Source organism: Dromaius novaehollandiae, chromosome 17 (assembly GCF_036370855.1).
Source record: "Dromaius novaehollandiae isolate bDroNov1 chromosome 17, bDroNov1.hap1, whole genome shotgun sequence".
Classification (NCBI taxonomy): Eukaryota; Metazoa; Chordata; class Aves; order Casuariiformes; family Dromaiidae; genus Dromaius; species Dromaius novaehollandiae.
In genome coordinates this window covers 13341461-13368804 of record NC_088114.1, presented here as the reverse complement: position 1 = coordinate 13368804, position 27344 = coordinate 13341461, and the positions used below count along the sequence as shown (strand labels likewise).

The following is a 27344-nucleotide window of genomic DNA, read 5'->3' as shown; positions in this document are numbered from 1 at the left end:
CAAGAAGATTGTAGCTGTATGTTACCAAGTGGTCAACAGGTCTCCGTATCTCTGGTTCGTGCTGAGGTGAGAACTTGTTTGCATGCTGTTGTTGTCATGTTTAGAAGCGCTATCCTGGGCTGAGTGCATTTCCACTGTGGCGGTACATGGGGACGCCTGCTCTAAAGCCAAAACTCTAGCAGAGGGACATCCACTTGCTTCTTACTCGTTTTGCACTCCCTCCGAACCAGTGTCAAATTAAAGCAACCGCCTTTTTTAAAGTGAAAACTGAGCAAGAGGTTTCTGTCTCGCTCTCAGAGTTCCCGGCGAAGCGATGACGACACCTTAGAAGAACAGATCAGGCGAACAAGTGAGGACTCGCGAGCCCTGAGGGAATTAATGGAGGGAGAGCGGGGGAAACTGAGGCAGAGTTTGGAGGAGCTGCAGCGACTTCACAGCCAGGTTAGCAATTCCCACATTTTACAGATGGTCTTGTAACACCCGTGTTCATCTCCCAGGACATGCTTTCCATAGACGAGATCCATGAGATAAATAGCCAGGAGGATCTGGTCAAACAGCAGCTAAGGTTGTACGAAGGAATCTCTACTAAGCCCATGGCAGAGGTTTTCTGTGTGTAGGATCAGAGTTTCTTTTGACAAGTGTCCAGTGTCCCATCCCTGGCATCTAAAGCAGCCGAATTTCCTTTAAACCTTGCCCCCAGTCTGCTTTTGGATCCAGCCTGTCTTATTTAAACTCTACACAGCAGAAGACCCTAAAGTACAAGGCTGCTTGATATGAGGGCCTGGAAACCCGTGGGCATCCAGCCTGATCCGTCTCACTTGTCCTAAGCCCTCTTGAAGTGTAGGTGCAGCTGCTGGATGGCCAAACCGGGGCTGCCCTGTCTTGGAGCTAACCCCCTTCCAGCACTTCCCAGAACAGCACCGTGAGATCCTCAGTAAATGAGCTCCCAGAATCCTAATAGGGGAGAACCTGGCCCCAGCCAGCACCCCCAAGTCAACAGGGACTGTCTACGGCTAATGCAAACACAACAGCAACAATGGTCCAACTCTGAAAGCAGCACCACGCCCAAAGCACCGAATGGGACTACATCTGCACTGAAGCCAGCAGCAGCACCTCCCATGTCCAAGGTCCCATGTCAAAAGCAGCTTCGCTGAAAACAGAGCCAGGCATCCAAGGAAAAGCTCTGCAATGCCTATGTCTGTGGAAGGTCCTCCAAGAGCTGCAGGGGATATGGAGGCCGGCAGCAGACGCAGTCTTTGGCTCAGCTGCTCATGTAGCACCATATTGTATCAGAGCAGGAAACAAGACCAAGGCCCTTGGTGGCCTTTCCAGTGCTCCCGAGTGGCCCTGTCTCCATATGCTTCCAGAGAAGGGGAAATAAAACTCATCCCTGTCAAAAAATTCAGCGCAACCTGGGGTCTGGCAGCTTCAGGTAGGGGCTACAGAAGTTTCCACCCACGTGCCAAAGAGGAGAAGAGCTTCTTAAACCCCCTCCACACTAATCCAGGGATGCTTAATCCCATCCTAGACCTAGCACAGCTCAAACCTGGTCATGTCAGGTGCGGACCTGAGTGGCCAGTTTCCAGGGCAGCCTGTCTGCAGGCCCGGGAGGGCTCGCGGCTTTGACAAGACTGATGCTTCTGCACCGCCTACCTGGTTCACCGCACGCGGCTGAAGGAGGACGGCATGATCCAGCCACCGTCAAAGCAGGGCTCTTCCTGCGGCGGGAGAGGAGTCGTTCACTATCCCTGGCAGCAGCGGCTACGCGTTTAAGGTGACAGGAAATCCATGCTACTCACCGCGGAAGAACAGGCTAATTAGAGGCAGGCAGGGAGCAGCCTGGGAGCCACTCCTTCCCGAGGGCGACTCCGGGCAGAGCCACATCCCGCACAAACGACACCTCGCAGGGTCTGAGCTGCCCTGGGTGGGATGCGAACCAAGTGCTGTGCCAGGGTCCTCCTCTCTCCGTGGTCCCTGGACTCCTGCGCACCTTCCTGCAGCCTCTCCCAGTCCCCTGAATGATGCCGGAGATAAACGAGACAAGGGTTGGAGCACGACAATTTATCTGTGCTGACAGAGATCGTTACAGGCTAATTTGCAACTTTTTGAGGGATCATCCATGCACCAGCCAGCTTGGGTGGCAGCAGCAGCTCCTCGCCGTGATTCCCAGCGATGTGCCCGCCGCGGAAACACGGGGAAAGCTGGGGCTCAGCCACAAAGGCAGCAGACGTTGCCCTCGGGAAAGCGCACACTGACAAAACCAGCCAAAACCCCAACCCCAGCCCCAGCCCCAGCCCCAGCCCCAACCCCAACCCCAAAGCAGCTCTTCTGGGCCCCGGCGAGCGTCGCACCCTCCTTCCCACCACCTGCCTGTGCCCGGGAGCACGGTAACGGCGGGTCCTCCCACGCTGCCGACGTCGTGAGCCCTTTCTGACTGTTTGCTCTCTATTTAAAGATTTCCGTGCAGATTTGAGCAGCAGGGAGGTGGGCCAGGCCCTGGAAGGGTTTCCAGGGCGTCGCATAGCGCAGCAGCGCGTGTGCGCTGCAGACAAAGCAATTACCCGGCAGAAAGCTTGCAAAGCCGTGCTCACGCAGCCCGGGCCCCGTCTCGCACCCTGTTAACTCGCTCTGCCCGGCACCAAAAAGAGAGAGCGTTGCTCAGCCTATTTAAGACCCCACATGTATTTTAAAGGCTAATTAAAATTGTGCCGTGTGCCAGTCGCACCTTCCGCGGCGTGAAAGGGGAATTTCACAGCCTTTGTCTGCAGCTTCGGAGGAAATAACGGGCACGGAGCTCTGCCCGGCTGCGAGGCGGCGTTTGCAGTGACTTAGCTCCGGGTGTTGGCAATGACTTAGCTCAGGAAAGCTCAGGCGCCGAAGGTCAGAGGCAGAGGATGGGCACGTTCGACAAACTGCCCTGGGAGGGGGCAACATTCCCGCACCGACACTTGGGTGGCTTTAAAGCCGTTGAGCCTGCAGAGTTGCCGGTGCCTCCGGGTTCACCTGCGTTGCGTTTTTTTCACGGTGAATTCGTCCAGCCGAGCATGTGTTTTACGGCCTCCCCGTGCTGCCCGGCAGGTCACTCTGCTGAGCGTGGAGATGACGACGCTGAAGGAGGAGCGGGACCGGCTCCGCGGCGCAGCCGAAGACAAGGAGGCGAGCGAACGGCTCCTGCAGGCCATCAGGGACCGAGACGAGGCCATCGCCAAGTGAGTACCCCGAACAGCCGAAACAGGCCTGGCTGAGCCTTGCTGGAGCTCCGGAGCAGGAGCCACCTCCAGGGCAGGCTTTTCCCACCCCCCCAGTTGTTTGGCAGCTGGAAATAGGGCGCGGGAGCAAGTCTTGGCCTTGCCCCTGGGCAGTCCTGCCTGGGGCTTGCCACCAGGGCAGATCCCGGTTTCCAGACCTGCCCCGAGACTGGATTGGGGGATTTAAGAAGATGCCATGCGCCCTGTGTTTTGCCGTCCTTAGTGCCGGTTTGGGGCACGGCAGGGAGGAGAGGGCCTGGACCTTTGGAGAAGCAAAGGGAAGCGCTAGGTCTGCCCTAGTCTTCCTGTTTTCCTTCTTTTGCTCTCCCAGACATGCAGTCCCTGCCCCCCCCCCCCCCCCGACCCCGTTTACATCCGCGCGGCCATGGGGCGCTGGGCAGCAAAGGCTGCCGGGGGCCCCGGACCCAGACCCGCGAGCCGAGGGCGCAGCCTCTCCGCCGCCACCGCTAACGACCCTGCCGGGACGAAGCGCTAATATTCGCAGCTCGCTGTCCCGCAGCGACGGCAGCCCAGCGAAAGGGAATGTAACGAGCAGGCACGGACGATTAACGAGACAGAATTAATTAGCAGAGAGTAGCCGCAAGCGAAAGCAGACATGAGCGTCTTGTCGCTAGACGTGAGAGTGGCCGCTCCGCGGGCCCAGCGCCGGCACAGCCCCTTCCCGCCCCGCGTCCGGGGGTTAAGCCAGTTTTGCTGAAGCGCTCCTGAAAAAACCCTCTCTCCAAACAAAAACAAAATCACAGCCTAATGCAGACACCTGGCATGGAAAAGCTGAGCTTGACGTTGAGGTCTGGCAATGCGGCAAGCAAAAGGAAAATGGGATCTTAGAGTAGGAAGTGCTGAGCAACCGCTACCTGGAGAGAAACACCAAATCCCCCAGCCTCGTGCAGGGGGGCACGAGGGAGCTACTGGAGGTGCTTTAGATACTGTTAACAAGTGCAATCGTTCCTCCCCAAAAATGTTTGCAAGGAAAGATGGTTCCTGGCAAGTCCCGTTACCGTTTCCCTGTGGCACAGCAGGGAACTGAGCAGTTAAGGTTTGGGGCGAGGCTGTCCACGCTCACGGGTCTCTCGGAGGGGCGAGGCGGGGCCGGAGGGACGGGATTGGGATGGGGATTGGGATGGGGCTGGGGCCGGGGCTGCCCGCGCCTCTCGCTCTCCCGCAGGAAGAACGCGGTGGAGGTGGAACTGGCCAAGTGCAAGATCGACATGATGTCCCTCAACAGCCAGCTGCTCGACGCCATCCAGCAGAAGGTGAACCTCTCGCAGCAGCTGGAGGCCTGGCAGGTGAGCGGTGCCCAGCGCCGGCGCGGCACGACGCCCGGGGCGGGGGGGCACCTTCGGGTGCTGCCCCCCCCCCCCCCAAGCAGGCTTGCTGCGCGCCCGGAGACGCGAGCGCTTGCTGCTCCGCGGGACGCAGGAACGCACCAGTGCTCCTGGGGTAAAGCAAAGCAGCCCCCCGCTCCCACCCTTCCAGGTTTTAACTATCATGTAGGAGCAGCGGTTTAAAAGGGCGACCTGAGCCGAAGCGCAGGGCGGCAGCGCGGCGAGCGGGCGCCTTGGCAGGGCACGGGGGGGGCACGGGGACCCCCGCCGCCGGGCAGGCTCTGGCGAGCCGCTCGCGATACAGAGGCAGTTTCCATCAGCTCCGAGGATCTGGCAAGGTGGAAGAGATAAGTTCAAGCTGTCAGCCAAAATTAAAGAGAAGGGATTAAAGAAAAAAAACCAAACACATCGCAGCTGCAGCGGCCTCCCTGGCTGTGGATGAGTGGGGAGAAAAAGCTAAGCAAAGCCCGAGAGCACTTGCACGAAGGTAACGCCATCTCCTCGGCAGAGGCAGCACTGGGGGGGTTGCTTTAATAAAAACAGGCCGACGCAGAGCAAAGGCGCAGGCGGGTTCGCGGTAACCTGTTGCAGACTTTGCAAGTGCCCGGCTGCACTGACGACCCCGCCTGAGCGCAGAAACCTTCTCCCTGCGACCTCGCTCCTGTGTCAACTCCACTGTGTTCTCGTTTCTCTTTCTTTTTTTTTTTTTTTTTCTTTCTCCTGCTTACAGTTTGCTTCCTCAGGGCTTTTTACTATCTGGCTCCTTTGGTTTCTGATCTAGTGGCCTTTCTCAGTTCCTGTACCAACAGCTTTAGTCGTACACCCCTCCTGCCTTCGAGGTGAGCTCGCGCCACCCCGCCGCGAGCACCGCCGCCACCGCCACCGCCGCTTCATTTCCATCCGCCGCCGAGACCCTCCTTAGCCCTCTGCCTCCGGCAGCGAGCAGCCCTCGCGCATCGGGGCTCCCCGCGGCGCTGAGCCCCAGCGCTTAGGAATCCAGCCCCCCTCCTTGGTGCAGGCCACGCTGGGTCCTGAAATACCCCCGGCGCAGGGTGTTAACGTTGCGTTGTCGCGTCGGGCTGTACCCGACGTCCACGTCCGGGCTCCTTGCAGCAGCATTGCCAAAATCCAAGTAGCAGAAAACGCTGCAGCCCGCGATGAGCATCGCGCAGGCGTTACTGACGCTTTTGGGCCAAGCCGGCCCGCTTTTCCGCCCAGCTGTGGCACAGCTGGAGCGCTCGCCCCCAGGCACTGCCCTTGGTCCCCGCCAGGCAGCAAACTGCTGCAAAACAGGTCACGCTCCTCCTGTGGGGCTAGTTTACGTGTACGAATTTTCACCAAGTCTCAGTTACATGCAATTAGAGCCAAAATAATGGATTTGAAGGGTTAAAATTGGTCGAAGCGGTAGCCAGGCTCGTAGGGAACAGTTTAGCACGTGACACTAGCAACAGCACTGACCGGTTATTCTGCGCAGAGCGATTTCACTGGGCTGCCAGCACGGCTCAGACCGCAGCGGCTTGGGTGGCCGTAGAAGCCCAGCGCGGGGCTGCGCGTGCCAGCAAGTCGGAGCCAAGCGCCCGCTCCCGGCTTTCCGCGCCACGTCTGTTTTCCCATCTTTCCCTCCCCCCGAAGGGGACGTTTGCAAGCGGCGGGGAGCAGAGCGGCGCGGCCCCGCTGCCGGGAGCGTCCCCGTCCTCGCCATCCGCCTCCATCCCATCCCAGCCATCCCGCCCGCGCGCTCGCCTCGCCCGCTAACGGCCCCGCTCTCCCTCTGCCGCAGGACGACATGCACAGGGTCATTGACCAGCAGCTGATGGACAAACACCCGAAGGAATGGAGCCAGCTCGCTTATTCCTTCTCCAGGGGCTACGGCGCGGCGCGGGGTGCCCGTCCCTCCCCCGGGCCCCGGCCGGAGCAGCAGGGGGACGAGCCCGCCGGGGCAGAAGGGAACCGTCTCTTTTCCTTTTTCAAGAAAAACTAATCCGCAAAGGAGAAACCTCGCCAGCAGTTCCTGCTTCGAGGTGAGGAGTGGGGGCACCGGCCCAGCTCGCTGACGGACCCGACTCTGATCCACTAGGAAAGAAAGAAAGAAAAAATAAAGGGGGGGAAGCAAAGGACTTAACCCTTGAGACTCTGCACTATTTCCACCGCACCTGGTCTGAACCAAATGTTTACATGATTGGAGATTTGCAAATTGACAGTGTGACACTGAAAGCAACTGGGTTTTTTTATTCTTTAAGTGGAGCGATAAACTTCAGGGTATGCTTTAGGCGCTTCGACAGAGTCCAGTTTCTGCTGCGAACAATAACCTGGTTGTCTTAAACGTCCTCACGCTGGAGGAGGAGCTAAGCAGCCCCCGGACAGAGCAGCGCAGGGGATCGAGAACCGCCGTCACAGCGAGCGCGGGGGAAAGAAGAGGGTCAGCCGCGAGAGAAGAGAGGGGGAGTCCCTTCCGCCGCCCTCCCGGCCCGGCCCGGCCCCGACGACGTCCTTCGCCCCACCGAGACCGGAGCTGCTCTAGCCCGAGCACGGGCACCGGCGTGTGTCGATGAGGGTAGCTTACTCCATGGTGGAAGACAAGTCCTTCACCACAAGAGGGACCGGACTCCTTGCAGATCAGCGCAGCTGCAGGCTTGCTGCTGTTAGGACCTTCTCCAACTCCCTCTCGGTACAGAGTAAAGAGAGTCTGTAGATGCATAAAATGCTGATTTCTCCCCAAGAGACCGACCACCTGCAACAGATTACAGACTCAACTTGTGGATGCTCAGGCCTGGGGCACCTACTCTCCCTCCACTGTCTGAGGATAGCTGTGGAGCTTCAGCAAGTCACACGTTCCCCAAAGCCCTGTTCTCCTCTCAGATTAAGAGATCTGTCGTTTAAACTGGATGGGCCCCAAAAAGCCTGACATCTGGAAGTAACTCGGTGAAAGCCTACCCATAATGATGTCAGTAGGTCTCTGACATGGGTTGGCAGACTTGATCCTCAGAAAGTCTGCAGGCACCTGCCCTCACTAAAGTCAAAGGAGATTAGGGCATCTACAAAGCTCTGGAGAAGTTGTAGCTTGCTCTTTGCCTCACACAGTAACATTAGCTATGGCCTGACAAAAATGCTGTTTGTTCCTGCCGGTGGGTCATTTCACTACTCGGCCTTTTGGCAAGCAGATAGCTAAATCTCCTTTTAACCACAGATGATCAGAGCCTGTGTTACTGTGAGCCTGATTTGATCAAGGAGGAGAAACATTTGGTGTCTGCACACAGTGGTGCTGGAAATCCTGCAATACCTAGGTGGGGACCTTCCCTATGCACTGGACGGTCACCTTGCAGCTCTTCCCTTTAGCAGTCTATCATCATAAAACAGTACGCCAGACTAGATTCAGAGCTGCCCTGCTGCTATCATGCAATTTGCACATATTCTCCCAGCTTGTGATACCCACAGGCCCAAATTTGTTTCTATGTCCCCTTAGAGGCTACCACCTACACCATCGCCATAGGAGATGAAGGTAGGTACACATTCAGCTCTGCCCAGCACGGTGATTTAGGTGCTAAAACACCATCCTACATGGAGCTGCTAATCTCTACTCAATATTTACAGTCACAAGCTTTCTGCTAGAAATAAGCATCTAATCCCTTCTTCTATGAGGCAGGTAAGTTAAATAAAATAACATCAGCCTCTCATCTAGTGCATAGGATGGACCCATAATACCTCAGTACAAACACCTCTTCTGCCTCAAGGATCTGAGCATTCCCACTTTTCCATATTGGCAATGGAGCTGCCACATTCTGGTATGCAATTATCTTACACTGAGGTTGCTGCACTTTGCAAGGAGCAGCAAAGTACTCTTTGGGGCTGAGGATGATGCTGAAGACCTGAGTGGTAAAGCCCATGTACTTGAAAGCAGTGAAACCTGGATTCCAGATCCTGCTCCAGGAAATACTTCAGTAAATCACACAAAATGAAAGAAAGCACCACCAATACAGCTTAACGCTTACATGGGAGGGAGTCTGGAGTCTCGCCAGCAGGGAAGGAAACTGAACCTTGGCCTCTTCCCAACCACCGAGCATCTGCTCCTATCCACTTGTGCCAGTGAGGGAAAGGGATTTAGTGGTGTGCCGAGCGCTCTCTCAGGATGGCAAGTCTTCATCTTCTCATCTTACCTATGTTTTGACTCTTAACAGGGCAGAGACACGAGGCACCCGCTGGGTGTCTCCTGCTGCCAGGACTCGGTTACGCCCGTACCTATTAACATAAACTTGGATCCCTACAGTATTAGGCATGGGTTCACGGACGCCAGCGACACTTCAACAGTGGTCTTAGGCAATGTCTCTTTGAAAAAGACACTGCTTATTTTGGGAGAGCCCTGCAAACCCCTTGGTCCTCACAGCCCTTCATTCTGCTGTTAGCAGTTATTTGCCAGGCCCCAACAGCTCTCTTCATGCCCAGCAGCTGTGTGGGCCTCTGCCCCTGTGACAATGTACGTATGCAATCCTAAGGCAAAGGCCTTAAGTTATTTGATGAAGATGCAGTAATGAGATGAAGAAAGGTGCCTTCTGCTACATGTTTGCTGGGAGGAAAGTGACTCATTCAGTTGCAGGGGTAGGCAATCGAGATGCACAGCATGTCTCTTCAGTTAAGGAGGAACCTACCTTAATCCCATCGCAATTTTATTTATTTAAATAACAACGGTGGAAGAGATTGCAAGAGGAAAGTCAGCATGTCCCAAGGTGCCAGTTGGGTATGGTTTCTTAAAACTAGCCCCCTACTCCTAAAGACTTAGTTGCACTACTAAACCCAGAAATACAAGAGAATTGGGTTTGATGAACTGGACAACAGACCAAAGGAGACCTCCTTGTGCTGAGCTGCTACTCAATGGGAACAGAAACTGCCTTAACATAGCAGCTAGGTTTGGGGTTTTTGTTTGTTTTTTTAAATTCACCAAGCAGTCCTCCGCATTCTCATTTGTCATGTTGTGTTTTAACAAGGTCCTGACTATTTCACCTTGAACCGTCATTGAAACGCTCATCTTCAAAAGATGACACATCCATTTGGTAACGGCTAGGAGCCTGGAATCACCCTTGCAGTGTTGGCTTAGAAGACACTCCACTGGTGATGCTTGATGCTTTTAGGACACACGTGGCATAAAAGAAAACATCAGCTCCAATTAATGAGATGGAGGAAGCAAAGTAATCCAGCAGGTACTCAGAATCCCAAAGTAGGTTCAAGGGGTGGGATCAGCAGCTCTAAATATGATATATTCACCCTTACTTTTGAGATAAGGTTAAATAAACCAGTAGTGCTGCACAGTCACTGTTCAAACATTGCACAGAGAGAGGATGCCTGCTGAGATTAAAGTTACCAAGAACTTTCCCCACAGTTAAGTAACATGACTATTTGGGCAAACATTATGCTAGCATAAAGGAAGGGTGAAGAACCTCCCCTTATCAAACTCAGCAAGGCAAGCAACTGTAAACAAGCAAGTGTAAATGAAAGGCAAGTCACTAGCACTTTATCTTAATACAAACTTAGATCAGCAGCTTGCCATTAAGATGAACACTAGATCAATTAATGACAACAGAATAGTTTTGCACAGAGCAGCAAGAAGTCAGGTTACAGGCAGTGTGGCATGCAAAAGGACTTTATAGCTGCATGCACTTGTCCTACTTAGGATGGTAAATTCCAGATATGCCTCTACATCAGGCAAACTCTCTACTCCCCACTCGGCTATAAAAAGCAAGGCTGTTTTAACCAAAAGCCAAGAAAGGAAGTGTCTGGGTGCTGCAGCAACAATTCCCTTGGATTGAGAGGGAAAAAGCACACAGCAGGGACAAGCAGAAAGAATGTATCTATAGATATGTACATATATCACAGTGCTGTAATTTTTGTATGTAGCAGTAATGTAAATAAATGTATGGTTTTTATAAGATACATATTATAAAAATCTATAAAGGCATATTTTTAGTAAAAACAATGATCTACTTCTTTTGTAAATAGTTCTGAGAATAAAACATCATTTATACAATACTGTCTCAGCTCTAAGTCACTGCTAATTCTGCATAGCTGCAGAACAAGCTCACTTTTTAAACTGTCAGCACCTAACAGCATCTTTAGTACCTCATCGTCCCAAGAAATTCATCCACATATAGCTCTTTCATGTGCTCAGAAGAGAAGGGTTCTGGAGAAAGAACATTTGAAGCATTTACATCTTCTGCTGCGTGGGGAAATAGAAAGGTGAGCTTGTAAGTTTTCCTTGCCATCCAGCCATTTATATCTGCTACTGGCCATTATATAGAAGAATAATCAAACTTTAACCGCTTCAGACAAAATATGAAGGAACAGTGAAACACCTCCAATTTGCACCAACTGCAATTTAGACCACCAACACCTTAGGATTCCCCTGTGCAGCCATATCAGATGAGTGCAGACAGAAGAGACACCTCCCCATACCAAGTTTTCCTCCCACTCCTCCAGAGGTGAGCCCTTGCTTCCAACAGCCCACTTTATACGTCAAGGGCACAGAGGGCTAAATGAATACTGTGGGCAACTAGCACAGTGATAGCTGCTTAATCTCCACACAAACTCCTGGGAAAGCAAGGACAGACAGATGCTTCTTATCAACTCGGTCTGACCTCTGCTGCCTTTGATGAGCAGCTCTCAAGCTCTCAATACCTGTTGTAAAACTGAAAGAAAAAAAAGAAAGATTCTAGCAAAAATCAACATCCCACTTTCTTGCAGGGACAGGGAACAGAAGCAAGGTTACCAATTCCAGCCTGCTGACTCATTCACATTTTGAACTACAATAGCAACTAAACATTTGAAAGCACTTATTGTGTCTTGCCAATACACCATCCCAGGAGGGAGAGGAGGAAAAAAACCCACACACACACACTCGCATACAGCAGAAGGGCTCATCCCTGGCTTACCACCCTCCACCTCCAGATGCTGGGCAGCAGAGGAAACGGAGCCTCAAAAAGGATTTGGCAGCTTGTAATCTTTATTTTTAGTTTTTTAAAATTATTTAAAAAGCATAATTAGAAACTTTCATTACAGAAATAATCCTAGCAAACCAGTTAGACATTCCATTGCTCGACATTTAGGAAACTTCACATCACCACCACTAGAGACGCAGTCCCCACCCCTTCCAATTGGATAGTCAGTGACAAGAGCAGGGAGGTAACTGCTCCTCTACAGTCAGCTCTAGGAAAAAAAAAAAAAAAAAAGAAAGAAAGAAAAAAAAATCCCACTTCAAGCCAGGAAGTTGGACACCTCGATTGGCAAAGTTCAAACTGTGGCCACAAAGACCTGGACTCAAAGAGGACCAACTTTTCCACATAAGAGAACACTCCAGGCTTGGGTGCACCATTTCCTCATTTTATTGCATCCATTCCAGTAAATTCAGACATTTTCCTTTACTTCTGCCTGTATGAAGTTACTCCTTCCTAGATCTGCACACATGCTACCACAAGAGTCCCAAAGTAATGCTGTTGGGCCCTTCAATCTGAAAGTGGTAACTGTCACACAACAGCTTCATCGCAACAGGAAGGCTTTGAGGACTGACAAAGCTCTTCCCTGTGCACGCACCACATCCGACATCAGAAAGCAAACGGGATGGACGCCTGGCAGAACTGGAGCTGCCACTTTCCACAGCAGCTCTCAAGTCTTGCAATTAACAGTGCTCACACTAGCAGTATCATCCCAGCTCATTCGTATTCTTGGGTTACCAATGAAAGATATGTGAAGAAAGAAATGGGTGAAGGCAGCTGGATACACACTCCCAGCACCTGAACTGATTAAAAAAATGTGTTACACATTCATTGTTTGCATTTTTTTAAATGTCTTTAAAGTGATTGATCATGATGTGATTGTTTGCGTAGGGCTTTTACCACACCCATAAGTATCTTTAAAAAAAGAAAACAAAAAACACACAGGCAAAGTAAGTGACTAAAATTTAGCCTCTCCTGGGGGAGGAAGGGGGAGAAGTGGACCGATTCAAAGCTCACGGACATCAGTGAAACATATCCTACCAAACTAAGGCCATCAGTTCCATAGGACTACATACTGAAACTGAATACGTCCATCTTCAAGGTCTTAAAGGAAGTCATACCCTCCACGCCTTTTAGTCGTTTTAAGAAGTTGTTCTTTTTTATTATTATATAGGTAATTATTCAGGTGCTGAGCATGTACTTTTCAGCCCAGACATTTGATATTTTAGTTACACACACATACACTCTCCACCTTTAACCATACCTATTCAGACTGATGAACTGAGCCCTTGTTTTCCCAGAAAGGCCAAAAAGGGCCAGGAAAATGCTGTTGAGCATAACAAGACCAGAGTTTGTTTCCATAGATGATCCTTCACCACCACATAACCCAAGCAAGCAAGCTTTCCATTCCTTTACATTAAACAGCAGTCCTTCTTTCTATTAGAAGAATCCTGGGAATGATCCTGCAGCAGCTTTCACATCGAGACGTCAATCCAGAACAGCTAAACTCATTCTCATGCCTTTTCCTTCTCTCTCTGAAAGAAAGTTTTGCCACCAAAATTCACATTCAAGTTCAGATCTCCTAATTGTGGACAGGGCAATGAGGAGAAGGGTTTTTTTGGCAGAATCACATGGTTTTTCTTGTTCTCAAGGGAAATGGACTCTCACTTAGGACCCTGGCAGGACCAGAGGCAAAGGTCAAAGGAGTTTAATTTTGTTTTTGTTTTTTTTAAAAAAGTTTAATCCAAATAAATCCCACTTCTGCAGGTTGGTATGTTTTTCAATATGTTGATACAAACTAAAGGAGAGCACAGGTATAGCTGGGCTGCAGCACGAGAAGGTGAAACTCAAGGACCCAGCCGCAAACCTGGATCATGGCAAACTGAAATTCAAGGCCCCAGTAGCAGCACCAGCTGCCAGCCCAGGGGCTGGTGAAGTGAAACCCCAGGCTCCAGCAGCAACACCTGCAATCCTGGTACCTAGAAAAACAAAGCCTGAGCCCCAGTAAAAGCCTGGAACTCAAAGTGAAGCCACAGGCCCCAGGGGCACCAGTTGCCAGCCTGGAGCCCAAAAGAAATGAAGCCCAAGGCCCCAGGAAGCAGTTGCTGCAAGCCTGGGGCCAACTTGAGTTAAGAACTTTGTACTATTTCTTTAAAAAGATGAATTCTGCAGTCCATGATTGGTTGACGTTAGGAAGGCATAAGCCAAAGCAACAACAGGGAGGCGAGGCTGGTTAAAGCAATATACATTATGTACAAACTCTTGGGTTAATTAGTCCACTTGGTAGGCAACGTCCTTTCTTGTCTACAAGGCGCACTGGAATGAGCAGGGGAGGAGAGGGGGGCAAGATTCCATCCGATACCTTCTTGGCACTGAAGTGGTAAGGTGCCAGCGCCTCTTGATAGAAAACATGGAGGAAAAAAAATAATCTTTAAATAACGGCACAAAACTGAGAAAGTCCTCCCAAAGCCTGCCCCAGTGGAATTGCCCGAGTCTAGTTGGAGGGGCTGATCTGTCTGAGAGCAGTCTCTCTGCAGCAGGGAAAGGGCATTAGCAGCACCGCTTCTTCCGTTTACTGTTCTTCGTTAGCTTCACCACATCATTCTGTTGCTGCTGTTGCTGCTTTGCTAAGTTTTCTTTCTTTGCTCGCAGAACTAGCTCTGTAATGCAATTAAACATCTGCAAGAGAAACAAGCAAGTTCAGACCATCTAGGAACTAAGGCTAGTTGTTGAGGGAGTTGCTTCAGAAAGAACAGCATCTGCTTTTCTAGATATCTCAACAACGGTTCAGCAGTCTCCCAAACCCACTCCAGGCTAAGCTTCCGCTCCCAAGCTACATCAATAAGCCCTCTCTGCCCTTTCCCAAAATAGTAAATAAAAACAGGTCAGTTTGGCAACTTAGGTCAGAAGTGAAGAGCAAACAGTCATCCTCCTAGAAGCACCCTCCCCCTGTGACAAGACTTTACTGAGAAAACACCTAATGAGTTAGCACTGTAAGGCCATTGAAAAGGCAATGGGATCCCCTTCATTTCCCTTCCCCACCCCTTCCAAATACAGTTGGATGTCTCTTCTTGACATTTTAACTACTCGCAGTTTATACAAAGCATTTTACCTTTCTTCCTCAACAGGACAAATGTGATTCTTATTTTTTCCAAACTACTATTCCCTAGTACTCTATTCTGCATATCGTATTACCTCTTCCACATTAATATTTTCTTTGGCGCTGGTCTCAAACAATTGGATCTCCATCTGCCCAGCAAATTTATAAGCATCTTCTGTCTCTACCACTTTTCGTTCTGGGTCATCATTCTTATTCCCCACTAAAAAAGGGAAGAAAAAAAAAAAGTCAGTATCGCACTTTGGCAGGACAGCCTGGACTGACTGCTGGGCAGCCCACTAAATATGATGCTCTAAGTCTCTGATCAGGAACTTACCTAGTATTCGGCAGACATCGTCACAGTTTTGATTAATTTCATGCAACCACCGTTTTACATTCACAAAAGATTCTGCACTGGTTACATCATAGACAACAATGACCCCATGCGTTCCTCTGTAATACCTACGGAGCAGGAAAAGACACCAAATATTAATTCAAGCTACATATCGTCTACATATCACCTTCCTGGCACTTCCTCTTGCACGCAGCTTTTACAAGTTTCTTAACAAATCCTCAAGTTAAGGCAATCGAGTGCCTCCATTCTCTTTCCACTGGGAGTCATTGCATTCTTTTACAACAGGCAGACTGTGTGCTGTCACTCTCAACCTACAAAGTTCCCTGCTCATTTAGCCCATGCAAGCAGGTTCAAAGTCGAAAGACTGTGTCAGCTACTTCCTTGTTCAGGCTGTCAAAAAAATTGACAAGATGAATACTGTCTTCTAGCTACATGAGAAAAGTAGCAGTATCCCCAACAAGTCCTCATAATTGGTTGTGAACCTTAGCGTTGCACAAGCTCTAAAACTGCCCACTGTCGAGCTTAACAAACAAAATAAATACTGCAACAAAATACCCTTTAACCCTTTGAGTTTTAATAAGTGAGCAAAGTGTACCCCAGGCTCAGGAAGTCCTTCAATTGCAAACAGGATGCTGGAGAAAGTATCTGAGGAAAAACACCATTAGGCTTACACCATTCTTCTGCTTTACATTTCTAGTTTTTGCTGGCTAAAAACAGATAGTAGAGAAACCTCTTATTTAACCAATTAGCATAACTGTTCCTGCATTAAGACTTTTAGCTTACTAAATACCAGAAAAGAGCCTGAAGCAATATCATTTCCTTACAAAAAGTCAAAGGCCAGAGACACGTTGGCCATGTCAAGCTCTGCAGTAATTTTGTTATCTATGAAAGATTACTTACAGACAAAAATTTGAGCAGATCTCCAGATACACTCAACCCCCAGTCACAGTTCTCTTTTGAGCTCACAAAAAATTGTCTTGTAGAGGGACTGTGTTCTGATCACACCTTCCTATTCAACAGATCAACTCCATATGTGCATTTAATGAGTTCTGCTACCTTTAGCAATTAAAAATAAGCTTCACTCTGGTTTACTCCCATTAGTCTTGGGCAATCAGCACCTTTAAGAGATGATGAGCAATTCTGACGTACAAGAGAAATCTGAAATCAAGCTCCAATGTTATCACCTGCATGAACCTACTAAAGGCAGGCAGTATGTGTGCCACAAGCATTCTGTATGAAAAAAGGCAAGCTCCAGCTTTTCAGTTTTCAGCCACATACACAGGGCTACCAGGTGTTTTCTCTACTGCAAGTTAGGCAGCTTTGCCAATCAAGTCATTGAAGCAGCTGACAGTGAGGCCTCCAGTTTTTATATCTCGAGTACCTCTATTCTTTCCCTTTCACTTCCTCTTTCTTATAACCAGTATCAACAGTCTGAGGAATGTTAATGTACAAACTGAGGAATACCCCTTAAACTGTCACAATATTTTTAGAGCTAGATCTCATACCATAAGCACCTCTTGCAGCACTCTCCCTTGCACTGCACTTTAGAAATGATTACTCTGACAACCTCTGCTTCCTTTGATAGTTTATTCAAAGTCTATGAACAGACATTTGAACTTCAAAACCTTTTAATCTAATCCAAATGTGCTACCTTTTAGAGGACCTCAAAAAGATTAATCTCACTTCTGCCATTGATTCACATATGCAAGTCACTATCTCCTCCTCCTCCTCAGCTTCATCATCCCATCTTTAACAGGTTACACCTGCCTTTATAGAACATCAAGGAAGACTTGCCAAAGACAAGAATCTATTACACATACTGTGCACACACATCCCCCAGCCTGTTCTCATGATCACTTCGTAGTGACAGCCACTGGAAACCAATACTTCTGTGATACAATACATACTGCATAGAAGTAGGAGAACCCACTTCTACTGCTCATTTGGGTGCTTTCAGGTCTGTCTCGCTTCCACAAGGTAGCCACTTCTCCCATCCTCCTCTACTGTGTTTTGCCAGCAATTTGTGCTGTACATCTACTTTGCTTGGCAAGAAGCAATTGAGGTGAAAGTTGTTTATTCTCAGACCATTAGAGACTCTGTACTTTCAAATCTTCTAATCTGTTCTCTATCAGTCCCTTTAATAGCTTTGAAATTTGCTATAGCGCTCTAGGTGTTCTAGTTACAGGCTCGACTATTTTGCAACTTAGATCCTTTTGAGGAAAACTATTACGAAGCCTGAGTCCACATTCTGCAAAAATAATCCATCCTCTCCTGACACTATGTACTGCACACATGGCTTTTGATTAATAGTTGTATGTGATAGCATCATAACAGGAAATATCTCAAACCCTACTGACACACCAGATTTCACCACATATGAACAATAAACTGATAATCTTCAAACTCTCCCATAGCATTATCAAAAAAAAAAAAGTTATCTAATGCAGCAGCCCTCAGGCTGACCTACCACTTCATCTTCAGCACCAAGCATTACATTTGTCAAGACAAAGTCTAGCCTTTAAGAGAAATGTAGTGGCTCCACAGCTACAACTACACAGAGCAGGCTCATTCTGCTGCGCATACCACAAAACCACGACTGGCATCGCAGTCATCCAAGCCAGAGAACCTAACGGAGCATCCTGCAGCCCCGACCTTGCCCAGGCACCTAGGCTTTCTTCTAGGTGAAAGCAGATGATGTTGGGGAGTAGAGTAAAACGTGTCCTTCACATGTAGGTCCCACTCCTGACACATAGTGTGCAGCCATCCTGTGCAGCTGGGGACGAGGGCTGTGGATTGGACCATGCAGCACAGAACACTACGGCATTCAAAACTCTGCAGGAGCTGGGAGTTGTTGCCACAAAGCACTAATATTGGCAGCCACCTCATCAGAAATATCTTGCTTTGTGCAAGACAGCAACCCCTGACTCCTGCAGAGTTCCTACCAGCAAGCACTGCTTCTATTATGGGAAGAGAAAATTGTCTGGCACATCATTCTAGAAAGGTTGCCAGCCCCTCATCTACAATAAAACATCATTTTCTCCATTGGCTGACATTACCTTTTAGCAGCCTGAGAGATAAGACTACAACTACCTTTTAGTCACCGAATCTTAAGCCCCATAATACACACACTTTTCTGAAAAAGCTAGTCATGCTATTTTCTATCATTTGCTAGATAAAGCCTTGTGTCCTAGATAACATTTTAGTCCTAGCAGATGCAGCAAAGATCCTCCAACCCCAAGTGCAGGACAGTCCTAGAAAACAAAATCTGATTTATCCTACCCCATACTTCCACTTTCAGAATGATGCAGCACAGGACTGCTTTTATAAGTTGTAGGCTTTGGCGGGTAGAGAACAGATGGGGCTTTTGGCATTCAAGGAGGAGTAGGTGTAAGTTTTATGTTTTTGGCAAACAAGAAGTAGTTGAGGCTTTGATACAAGAGAAAGAATGCCCCATCTTCTTCCCATCCACACTTTAAGGGAAGATGGAGACCATGTAAGCAAGAGCAAAAGAGAAATGAAGTTCTCATTCCCAACCTCCCATTCGAGGTCTGAATGACTGATGCTGGTTTTCCGCTATATGGCAGGAGCACTGCTGCGTACCCTGCAAACCTCAGAAGTCAGCACCTACTACTCCCAGTGATAAATATGTTAATGAAATACAGAAAATGAAGAGTTATAGAACAGTTATTAATGTTTAGAGTGTCCAAGGAAGTGTCCCATTGAGATGAAAGATGCTAAGCAAACCTGAGCTTTTTCCAAATGTATATGCCCTTGGACACCTGGTAGTAGACTACTATCTTTAATGTGGTTGGAAAAGTTACCCAGATCTAAAGGCTTTACATGTGAAAATTTAGCACTGTTGTAGAAAAGTTTTGAGAACAATAACATTTAAGTTTATATCAAAACAGGAGTACTGAAATGCCTTGTTTTACCTATGGAATTATATAAAGAAAGGCTTAAAGACATAAGCATATGGCCTTTGAAACATTACCTACTAATACTGCAGACACTGAAAAAGAAAGTCTTCAGAACTGCTTAACTAAACTCATGTCCTTCAGCCAGCTGCATTCTCCCTTTATTTCTCTGAAGACTACCTCTCTAAACAGAAGGGAACGTTTTGCAATAAATTGCAGTATTCTCTATTACAAGATACTGGTAAGACCAACCTTAAATTCTCTTATTTCCTCTAATAAATGCTTCCCAAGATTAGCATCTTGAGTTATACTAGCTAACTGCATGAAGTATGAAGATTGCTAAGTAGGATTTTAAAGAGACCAAGTACTGCTGACCGCTTTCTGTGCAATTCACTGGGATAATGGGTCCATTTTTCCAGGGGGGCAGGGGGACCATCTTGATAGGTCACTGTCACTGGTCTAATCCAGCATCTTTATTAACAGTTTACTTGTTTCAGGTAGACACCTTTCCTTGTTTTCCGTTCCTCTAGAATTTTAACCAATCCTAGAGAATTTTAAATACACAGTCTATTTTCACACTCACCTCTTCTCAGGTTCCTGGAAACATATCTATTGTCACAGGTCAGTTGACTAATCTTTTGACCGTCATAGCCAGCACACAGCAATTCTTATCATCTCAAAAAGCTTATTCTTCTCTTGAGGATGCCATTCCCATACAAACAGATGGCAGAAAGTCCTGCTATTACTGTTTACCCTGAGCTAATATCTGAAAACTATTTAAAACTTATATCCTAAAACTACAGTCCTAAATAAGGATACAGTCCTATATACAAGAAGAGATTAGGTCCAGGAACTTGTTGTTTATGCATCTTAAGTATTTCTGCTAATGCAGCTGAGCCCTGGCATGCAACATCTCCAGTGAATTTAACTGAAAAATTTAGAGTTGGGATGATGCTCCATGCCAACCAAATTGGAGAGAGAGTTGGCCTCTCCTCTCATCAGGCACCAGCCATCCCAATTTCCACCATTTCCAGATTTAATAAACAATAGAAACAGCTGTCGTCTTTTCTATTTCTCAGTTTGAAATGCTGATCTAGTTGAGTTTTCCTGAGTTTCTGTGGAGTTCTCCTCATCAACTTCATTACTGTTCTTCAACAGTTTTATTTTGTTCTTCCACCTTCAGCTTCTGTAGCTGTAGTCAAGTAAAATCAAAATACTATAACCTTTTAATGCCTACCAATTTTCTACTATTAAACTCCTACCACTTCAACCCTTTTGCAATTCTAGGTCTACACAGCAGCACTTCCAACCTGTTATTACCAGACAGGTTCCAATTTCAGACTTGTTTGCCAGGCTTGGCTCAACCTCAGTCTACACACTACCTTTAACTGCAGAGGGACTTCCTGGCCTACAGCAATGCTCAGGGAACACCTTTTTAAATATTCTTCACCTCAGTCTAAACAGTCATTGTCACAAGGCTCCACAGCACTCTGTTGACAGTGCACTGGCATTCCACCCCATGATTTGGTCAGCCAAGCCCTCTCACAAGTATACGTGGTAATTCAATTTGTCACTCAGTTTGGTTTAAGCAAATCAGTTACTGCACTACTTTGCCACTAAAAAAGACAACAAAATCCTTTCTAAAGCCAGAATCTTGTTATCTATTATTTACACAGATGATACGTCTAGGTCCAGAGCAACTTTGGGAGAACAGCGAGGAATGCCACACAGCCACAGCTAGCCCACCTAGCAGAAAGAGAAGTCCTCACTACAGCATAACTAGAGTTTCAAAAGCATTTCCCACAACACTTCAGATGCACTTGGACACAGGTACTTCTCTGCTTCATGTTGCACAAAATTCAAATCTTTCTTCCCTGGCCATGGAAAATTCTGTGGCTACTCTACCAGTGTTAACGTAGAAAAACTGGGGCCTTGTATTCCCCTAAGAGTAAAACTTATCTTCACCTTTATAAACAGCTGTGCAAGAGAAAGCATTAGCAAAGTGCAAACACCTCATGACACTGAACTGTTTCAGTTTCTCCATTTTAAGTGATAACGGAATCAAGGAAAAGATTTACATAAAACACTACACAAAACCCAACCCCGTTCACAAAAGGAAGCCTCCTTTCCTGGTATTCCCCATTCAGTGCTGGACACCATGGCTTTCTAATCTAGCTGGCATCAGCCCCTCAGCCCCATGAACCAACACTCATTAACGCAGCTCTCGGTTGTGTCAGGGAATCTGAAAACAGGAAGGCCATTTGCTGACTCAGCACTAATTCGGGCACTCTGTGACTAGCCTACAAGCACAGCTGATACGAGCTGCAGCAGTGCTTTGCTGCTTCCCCCTCACCACTTCCTGCCCGGAGCTGGCTGCAGCACTGAAACAAGAAGTGATGTCATGCACAGGAACCCTACGAGAGGCAACCAAGTTTTTTCAAGCTAAACACTTAAGAAACAATGGAAGTAATCCAGTAATATCCGTATAGAAAGGCAGAGGAAAGGGGTGGTGCACACATCAGGTTCAATTCTCACATTTCTAGCTGTTTAGACATAACACAGGGACAATCAATCCCACTATTTTTTTAATGTCCAAGTTAACCAATACATCAGCTGAAAAAGACCCTGTTCTTGTAACAGGAGCTAAAGGAGCATTCAGTCATGAAGGACTACACGAAACATCTAGCGGGTTTTTTGTTGTTGTTGCTGTTCATTGGGGTTAAATACCAAAAGGAGACAAAGGCTCTATTTCCAAGTCTACTTCTTCCTCTTCCCCTAGTGCCACAATGAGCAGCCCCACATTTACTGCAATTAGTTTACAAGCACATTTTATTCTTAGTTCCCATCGCTGCAGCTCTGGGTGTGGTTTCTTCAGGAACAGGAAAAGCTGTGCACACACTGTTCAGAAGGACAATGAGCATGAAACTGAACTCAAACCAAGGAAAAGGTTAACTTCGCGTGGGTGTCTGCTTCAACAAAACCCCACACAAAGGTAGCCTTTAGAAGGCATTTGTCCTAAAAGAAAAATAAGTATCGGATATCCAATTTTAAGACCTCAAAGCTACTCAGAGAGAAGGTCTGCACTTTGCACTTCCGCAATATATTCAATCACAAGACAATCTTCTGTGATAGGCTTTAGAGTTAGGTTTACTAATACATGTAAAATAATGAAATAATTCCAGTTCTACAGTTTGGAAAGTAGAAGCAGAAGAATAAGGCCAAGCCATCATGGAAATTTACAGAAGAGTCAGGAAATCTGAAATCCCAGTTTCACAGCTAAACCACAATATCACCACTCCCACCTACTCTAAAAAAGCTGAGAAGTCCTGCTACGCAGACAGCACAGTTACCATTAGCTGATCAACTGAAGGTTAAAATATCTTAACCATAGCTTTAGACTACAAGATCCATATGTGAAGTTACATGTCAAACAGTCCAATTATACTCACGTTGATGTGATAGTCCGGAAACGCTCTTGTCCAGCTGTGTCCCAGATCTGTAGCTTCACTTTCTCTCCATTAATCTCAACTGTCCGGATTTTAAAATCCACTCCAATTGTGGTAATGTAGCTACCTGAAAGGAAAGAGAATAAGTGAGAACCTAAGTCTTGTTTATTTTGCATGTCTCAAAGTACATTTCTAAACTTGATTTGGCAACAGCTCTCCAACCGGACATGAGAACAAGGTTCCTCCTATCCATTCATCTTTTAAAGTGCCCTCTGAGATGACAGTGATCTGCATATTTCTACCTGCAGCTAACAGCTTTTTTTTTTTTCCTAGCCCTAGAGCCACTTCTTCCATCCCACACTAAAAAAATTAAAACTCAGTATTACAAAACCCGAATCATCTTCTACGACATTGGTTGTCAAAAATAAGCCCCCAAATATCTTAAGAAATGGACAATAACTATGGAAGTATTTCACCTGTAAAAAATTTGAGACAGAGCTTTGTCTCAAATGCTAATGCAATCACTTATTTTGAATACAGCCTGTTCAAAGAGTATCCTCCTAATAAATCAGTTATGACACAAACATGAATGATTTAGCTACAATATTCAATCAGTCTAAATCCCAAAGGGCCAATGGGAAGTCTGCACAGAGCACAGTACAAGCTCAAAAAACTCAGCTATTTCTAGAACCATGTCAGTACTTAAATACCATGGTGCTTTCAGTTATAAGTGAAAATCAAACAGGATGGCTTCTATAGGCTCGTGCCAAGAGAAGTGCAGTTAGAAAGACAGCATATTCCCAGTACAGCTATCAGTGGGCAAAAGCAATTGAACAACTCCTTGCCTACCGATGGCACCGGAGCAGCCCTTGACCATTTCACTTATTTAAATAAACTAAAAACTCACCTGAGAATGTATTATCTGCAAAACGCAACAGCAAACTGCTCTTGCCCACACCTGTGACAAAGACAGCAAGATCTTTGAATACAGTCACACCTTGGATGTCAAGTAACATGACAGTATTTCCCATTTATTGATTTTTTCAACTTAAACTCAAGTCTTTTCTCAGCCTATAATTTAGTACCATTCACCTTGATCAAATCCTCAAGGACACTACTGAGATGAATACCCAAATACCAAGTGACACACTGCAGTTATTCCAAGACTTGCTATACCTCTTGATGCAGTACAGGGTTTGGGTTGGTTTTTTTTTTTATTTTTATTTTTTTTTTGGTTCTGTCCTTTCTTCAACCCCAAAACTGTCAACCAGTAGTTTTCAAGCTGTGGTATGCAATCCATTCTAAGAGGTCACAAAAAGTAATGACTAAAAGCAAGTTTATGATCAGTAGGCTTATATTTGCAAAAGAAAGATCCAAAGATGAGTATGTCCTGCTAATTAAAGTGCTCAGAACACTGCTCTGAAGTCCTCTATTAAATCCAATGTGCACATCATGCTTAACACCAGTGCCTACCTCCCATTCATTTATGCAGTGTTGAACAGCAATGGAATTTGGACTACTTAGACAATCAGACTAGGGTTTGGTACTATAAAGCTTACGTTATCATTGACACAGTTTAACAGAAGCCCAAGCCAAACAGTAGAGTTGGGAGCCATTGTTCTATACTGTCATCCAAAATAGGTTACTTCTACATTTAGCAGGAAGAACACATACCTTTCTGAAGTTGTACCTTTTGCCAAAGTGTTCCATGAAACATTTTTAAGTGCTTTGAGTAGCACTTCATCCAGATTTTTCTTAAATGATTGTTTGCACCCTGATAACACCCTGTTTCATGGCAGCATTTTTCACACTGCTTCAAACCAGAATGAGAAACTCATTCCTGCACACCCAACCAAGGGAACCAGGATCAGAATGCCTCAGTGTTGCCACCTCTACATAACATCTGCTGTCCCTTCCTTCTCCCTTCCCCCTAAAAAACACTGATAAGACATGAAGAGGTAACTGAAGCTCACCAGCATGATTATCTACTAAACATTCTCAGGTAGGAGTTATTTAAGCTCAGTATTTTGATGATGTATAACTTACAAGTTTTTCTTAATAAAAGGACTATGCAAAACATATACGCAACTATACAGAACTCCCATAGATCTCAATCATTGGAATCTGAAGATAGCTACCAGTATGAAAAAACTAAAAACCTGCATAATTCCAGTAATCCAGATCTCGCATGCAAGAAGTTCAAATCAGCACTGACCTCAACATCCAAAAAAGCTATACTCCTTTCTCATGGATTCTTACAAATCTTAAAAAAACGCTATTAAAACTAAAGTTACAGTGTGCACATACTGCATACCTCTGAGCTCAGAGAAGATAGCAGAGCAGTTCCCAAACTTTAGCAGAGGACTGGTAGTTTAGCAAGAGCTGCACCTAACCCAAGCAAGATAACCATCTGCTGAGGAAGATAGGTTTCAGCAAGTACGATGCTTTTTGATCAAACAGCCTTGACACCCCCACCCCCCCCAGCTTAATAAAAAGCACTTAGATGTTTGAACCCACAGGCTTGTCAGATCGCACTTAAAAAAAAAAAAGAAAAGAAAAAAAAGAAAAAAAAAAAGTCAGTCAGCCCTAAGCAGCTATACTGCAGAACGTCACGGGCTGCACATTACCGCTGCTTTGCCAGGCTATCCACTGCTGCATAGACACAACCTTGTCCATAGCTGCTCCGAGATGACTTCTAAAGAGGAGGAGCCTCCCGAACTCAGGAAATTCTGCATGCTCCAGATGACAAAGATCTCGCTAAACAAACCCTGTGCCTCTGACCCACACCGTTCGTGTGCAGAGAAACCACACGCTTCATGATCCCCCACTTCCTACACACAGTTATTTGAAGACCTGAAAAGAGAAGGCGGCTAGCAGGGTTTCTTTGCTTGTAGAAGACAGCAAGGCCCAAAAGGTCTACTGACTTTGCAATATCAGTGTTACAAGCAAATTTCTGCAGCATAAGAGCTTCTAAAACAAACCCCTATCTCACTGAAGGGGAGATCATCTGTATTATTTTTAAGTATTTAGAACTTAGATCACCAGCAGCTTTTCAATGTGACCTGCTCTAAAAACACACAAACCTACTACCCTCTTGTCATATTTGCATATAGGGGGAAAGCAGATGAAACATAACAATCCATCTAATATCAGACCCCTTCTGATTGCAAGGCTTTTCAAAACATCAATAAAAAAGGCAAGCAAACTGTTGTGGAAACAAGGACATAGCCTTTCTGTTGGGGTAAATGCTCAAAACAAGAAAAATCAATACTCAAACTACACAGTGAGATTTAATTACAGCAACAGAGAACCACAGGCAACCACTACGTTCCTTCCCCCCCCCCCCCCCCCCCCCCACTGGACACACCATAGGGACTTTGCTCAAGTTAAGGGTCAGCTAAGAAATTTCACTTAATTGTTAAAAAGGAGGAGAAGCTTTCCTCAGGGTTTTCACCATCCTATTTATCTTGCCTGAAGAGTTTTGAAACTCATCAGTAAGCAATAGAGTTACTGCTTTATTCAGAATGCAGTCTTTGGTTTTAATAATCCACAGGCTCCCCAAAACACCCAGGGTTTAAAGTTATTTCTAAGCTGTTGTGCCTCGTCCAGCTTCCTTTTAGATGCACTCTTTCTAAAATAGTCCTTTCGTTCTTGTGGACACAGTCCGGCATAGAATGAAATATTTTTATATACAGCTAAGTCTCCAGAGGTGACAACTCCCAAGATCGTGCAGCATTCCTTTTTCACCCCACAGCCAGGCCTCGCTGCATGCTGGGACCTGCCTCCTGACGGACCACACCTCTGAAAAGAGGAGGGTGGCTGCCATCTACTCCAGTTTATGGAAATTAAGCTGTAAACTGTTGGAGGGTTACCAGTGCAGAACTGGACAGAAGGAAGGAGTCTCCCCAGTGCCACTTATGTGCTCACACTAAAGCACCGGCCACAGCGTGAGGTCACACACTGCCCCTCCAGAAGTTTCTGAAACTGCTCCAGAGGTATTCGCCGGCCTATTTCCAAGATCCAGAACTACTCCTTATCCATAATTATTTTAGCTATTGGCATGCTATACTATAACTAGAACACACAAAATCATCAGCTTTTTAAGGACAAAAAAAAAAAAAGTGACATTCTATAACTGAGATTTTATGTTGATGCTTTGAGAGTCTTAGAGAGTGATTTTGATAATAAAGCACTAGAGCACAGTAATTACCACACTGCAAACAACGGTCCCCAGGGCTGAGGATCAGCCAGCCCTTCCCCACGCCGCCTTCAGCTGCCTGTCACGGTGGCAGGGAATTCCTGCCTCATCCCAGCCAGAGATTAGTTTATGCCCGCAAAACATACGGCTTGCAGAGGTTTATCCTGCCGTGAATGCTGATACTATGCTTACTGGTACGTGCCTGATTTTTTTTCCTTCCTCCTTTTAATCCAGCCGAGCTATCTGCCGTAACCCCCCTGGAAGCCAGCTCCACCGGTCCATCACAGAAAGCCGAGGAAGCCCAAACGGGGCGCACCCGCTCCTCGGGGGCCCGGCGACCCCGCGCCCCGGCCCGGGGCGAGCCACAGCCGGGCACAAAGCACAAAGGCGGCGGCGGCGCCGCCCGGGGAAGCGGCCGCCCCCGCCCCCCCCGGCCCCGCCGCGCCGCCCCTCCCGGCCGGAGGCGAGGGGCGGCCGCGCCGCCAGCGGCCTACCCCCGCCCCCGGCCGCGCCGCCCGGCCCGGCCCTCACCGCTGTCGCCGATGATGAGCAGCTTGAAGAGGTGATCGTAGTCCCTGGCCATGGCCGGTGCGGCGCGGCAGCCGCGGGCGGCGGAGCGAGCGCGGGGGGGGAGGGGGGCTCCGGCGGCGGCGGCGGCGGCGGCTCCGGGCTGAATCCACTTCCCGAACAAACAGCCGGAACTGACAGCGCTGCCGCTGCGCATGCGCCCCGCCGCGGGAGGCCGCCAGCTGCGCCGGCACGC

At 47.5% G+C, this 27344-nt stretch overlaps 2 protein-coding genes across 2 annotated transcripts in view; one reads left to right on the top strand and one right to left on the bottom strand.

The window, feature by feature from the left end:
* The window catches only part of BICDL1 (BICD family like cargo adaptor 1), a 43653-nt gene extending 33043 nt beyond the window's left edge, over positions 1-10610 (top strand). Inside the window, exons 7-10 of the mRNA XM_064522280.1 lie at positions 298-441; positions 3079-3209; positions 4435-4555; positions 6375-10610. Coding sequence (XP_064378350.1) covers positions 298-441; positions 3079-3209; positions 4435-4555; positions 6375-6575 — 597 coding nt within the window. The 3' untranslated portion in view covers positions 6576-10610. The remainder of the gene's footprint in view (positions 1-297; positions 442-3078; positions 3210-4434; positions 4556-6374) is intronic.
* A 954-nt stretch (positions 10611-11564) lies between these two features.
* RAB35 (RAB35, member RAS oncogene family) lies at positions 11565-27341 on the bottom strand. Its single transcript, XM_064522281.1, has 6 exons — positions 27113-27341; positions 23291-23341; positions 22387-22510; positions 15006-15130; positions 14767-14891; positions 11565-14250 (listed from the first exon to the last, which is right to left on the bottom strand). The coding sequence occupies exons 1-6, from the start codon at positions 27303-27305 to the stop codon at positions 14122-14124; spliced, it is 747 nt and encodes a 248-aa protein (XP_064378351.1). The 5' UTR covers positions 27306-27341; the 3' UTR covers positions 11565-14121.
* Between the last annotated feature and the right edge of the window lie 3 nt (positions 27342-27344).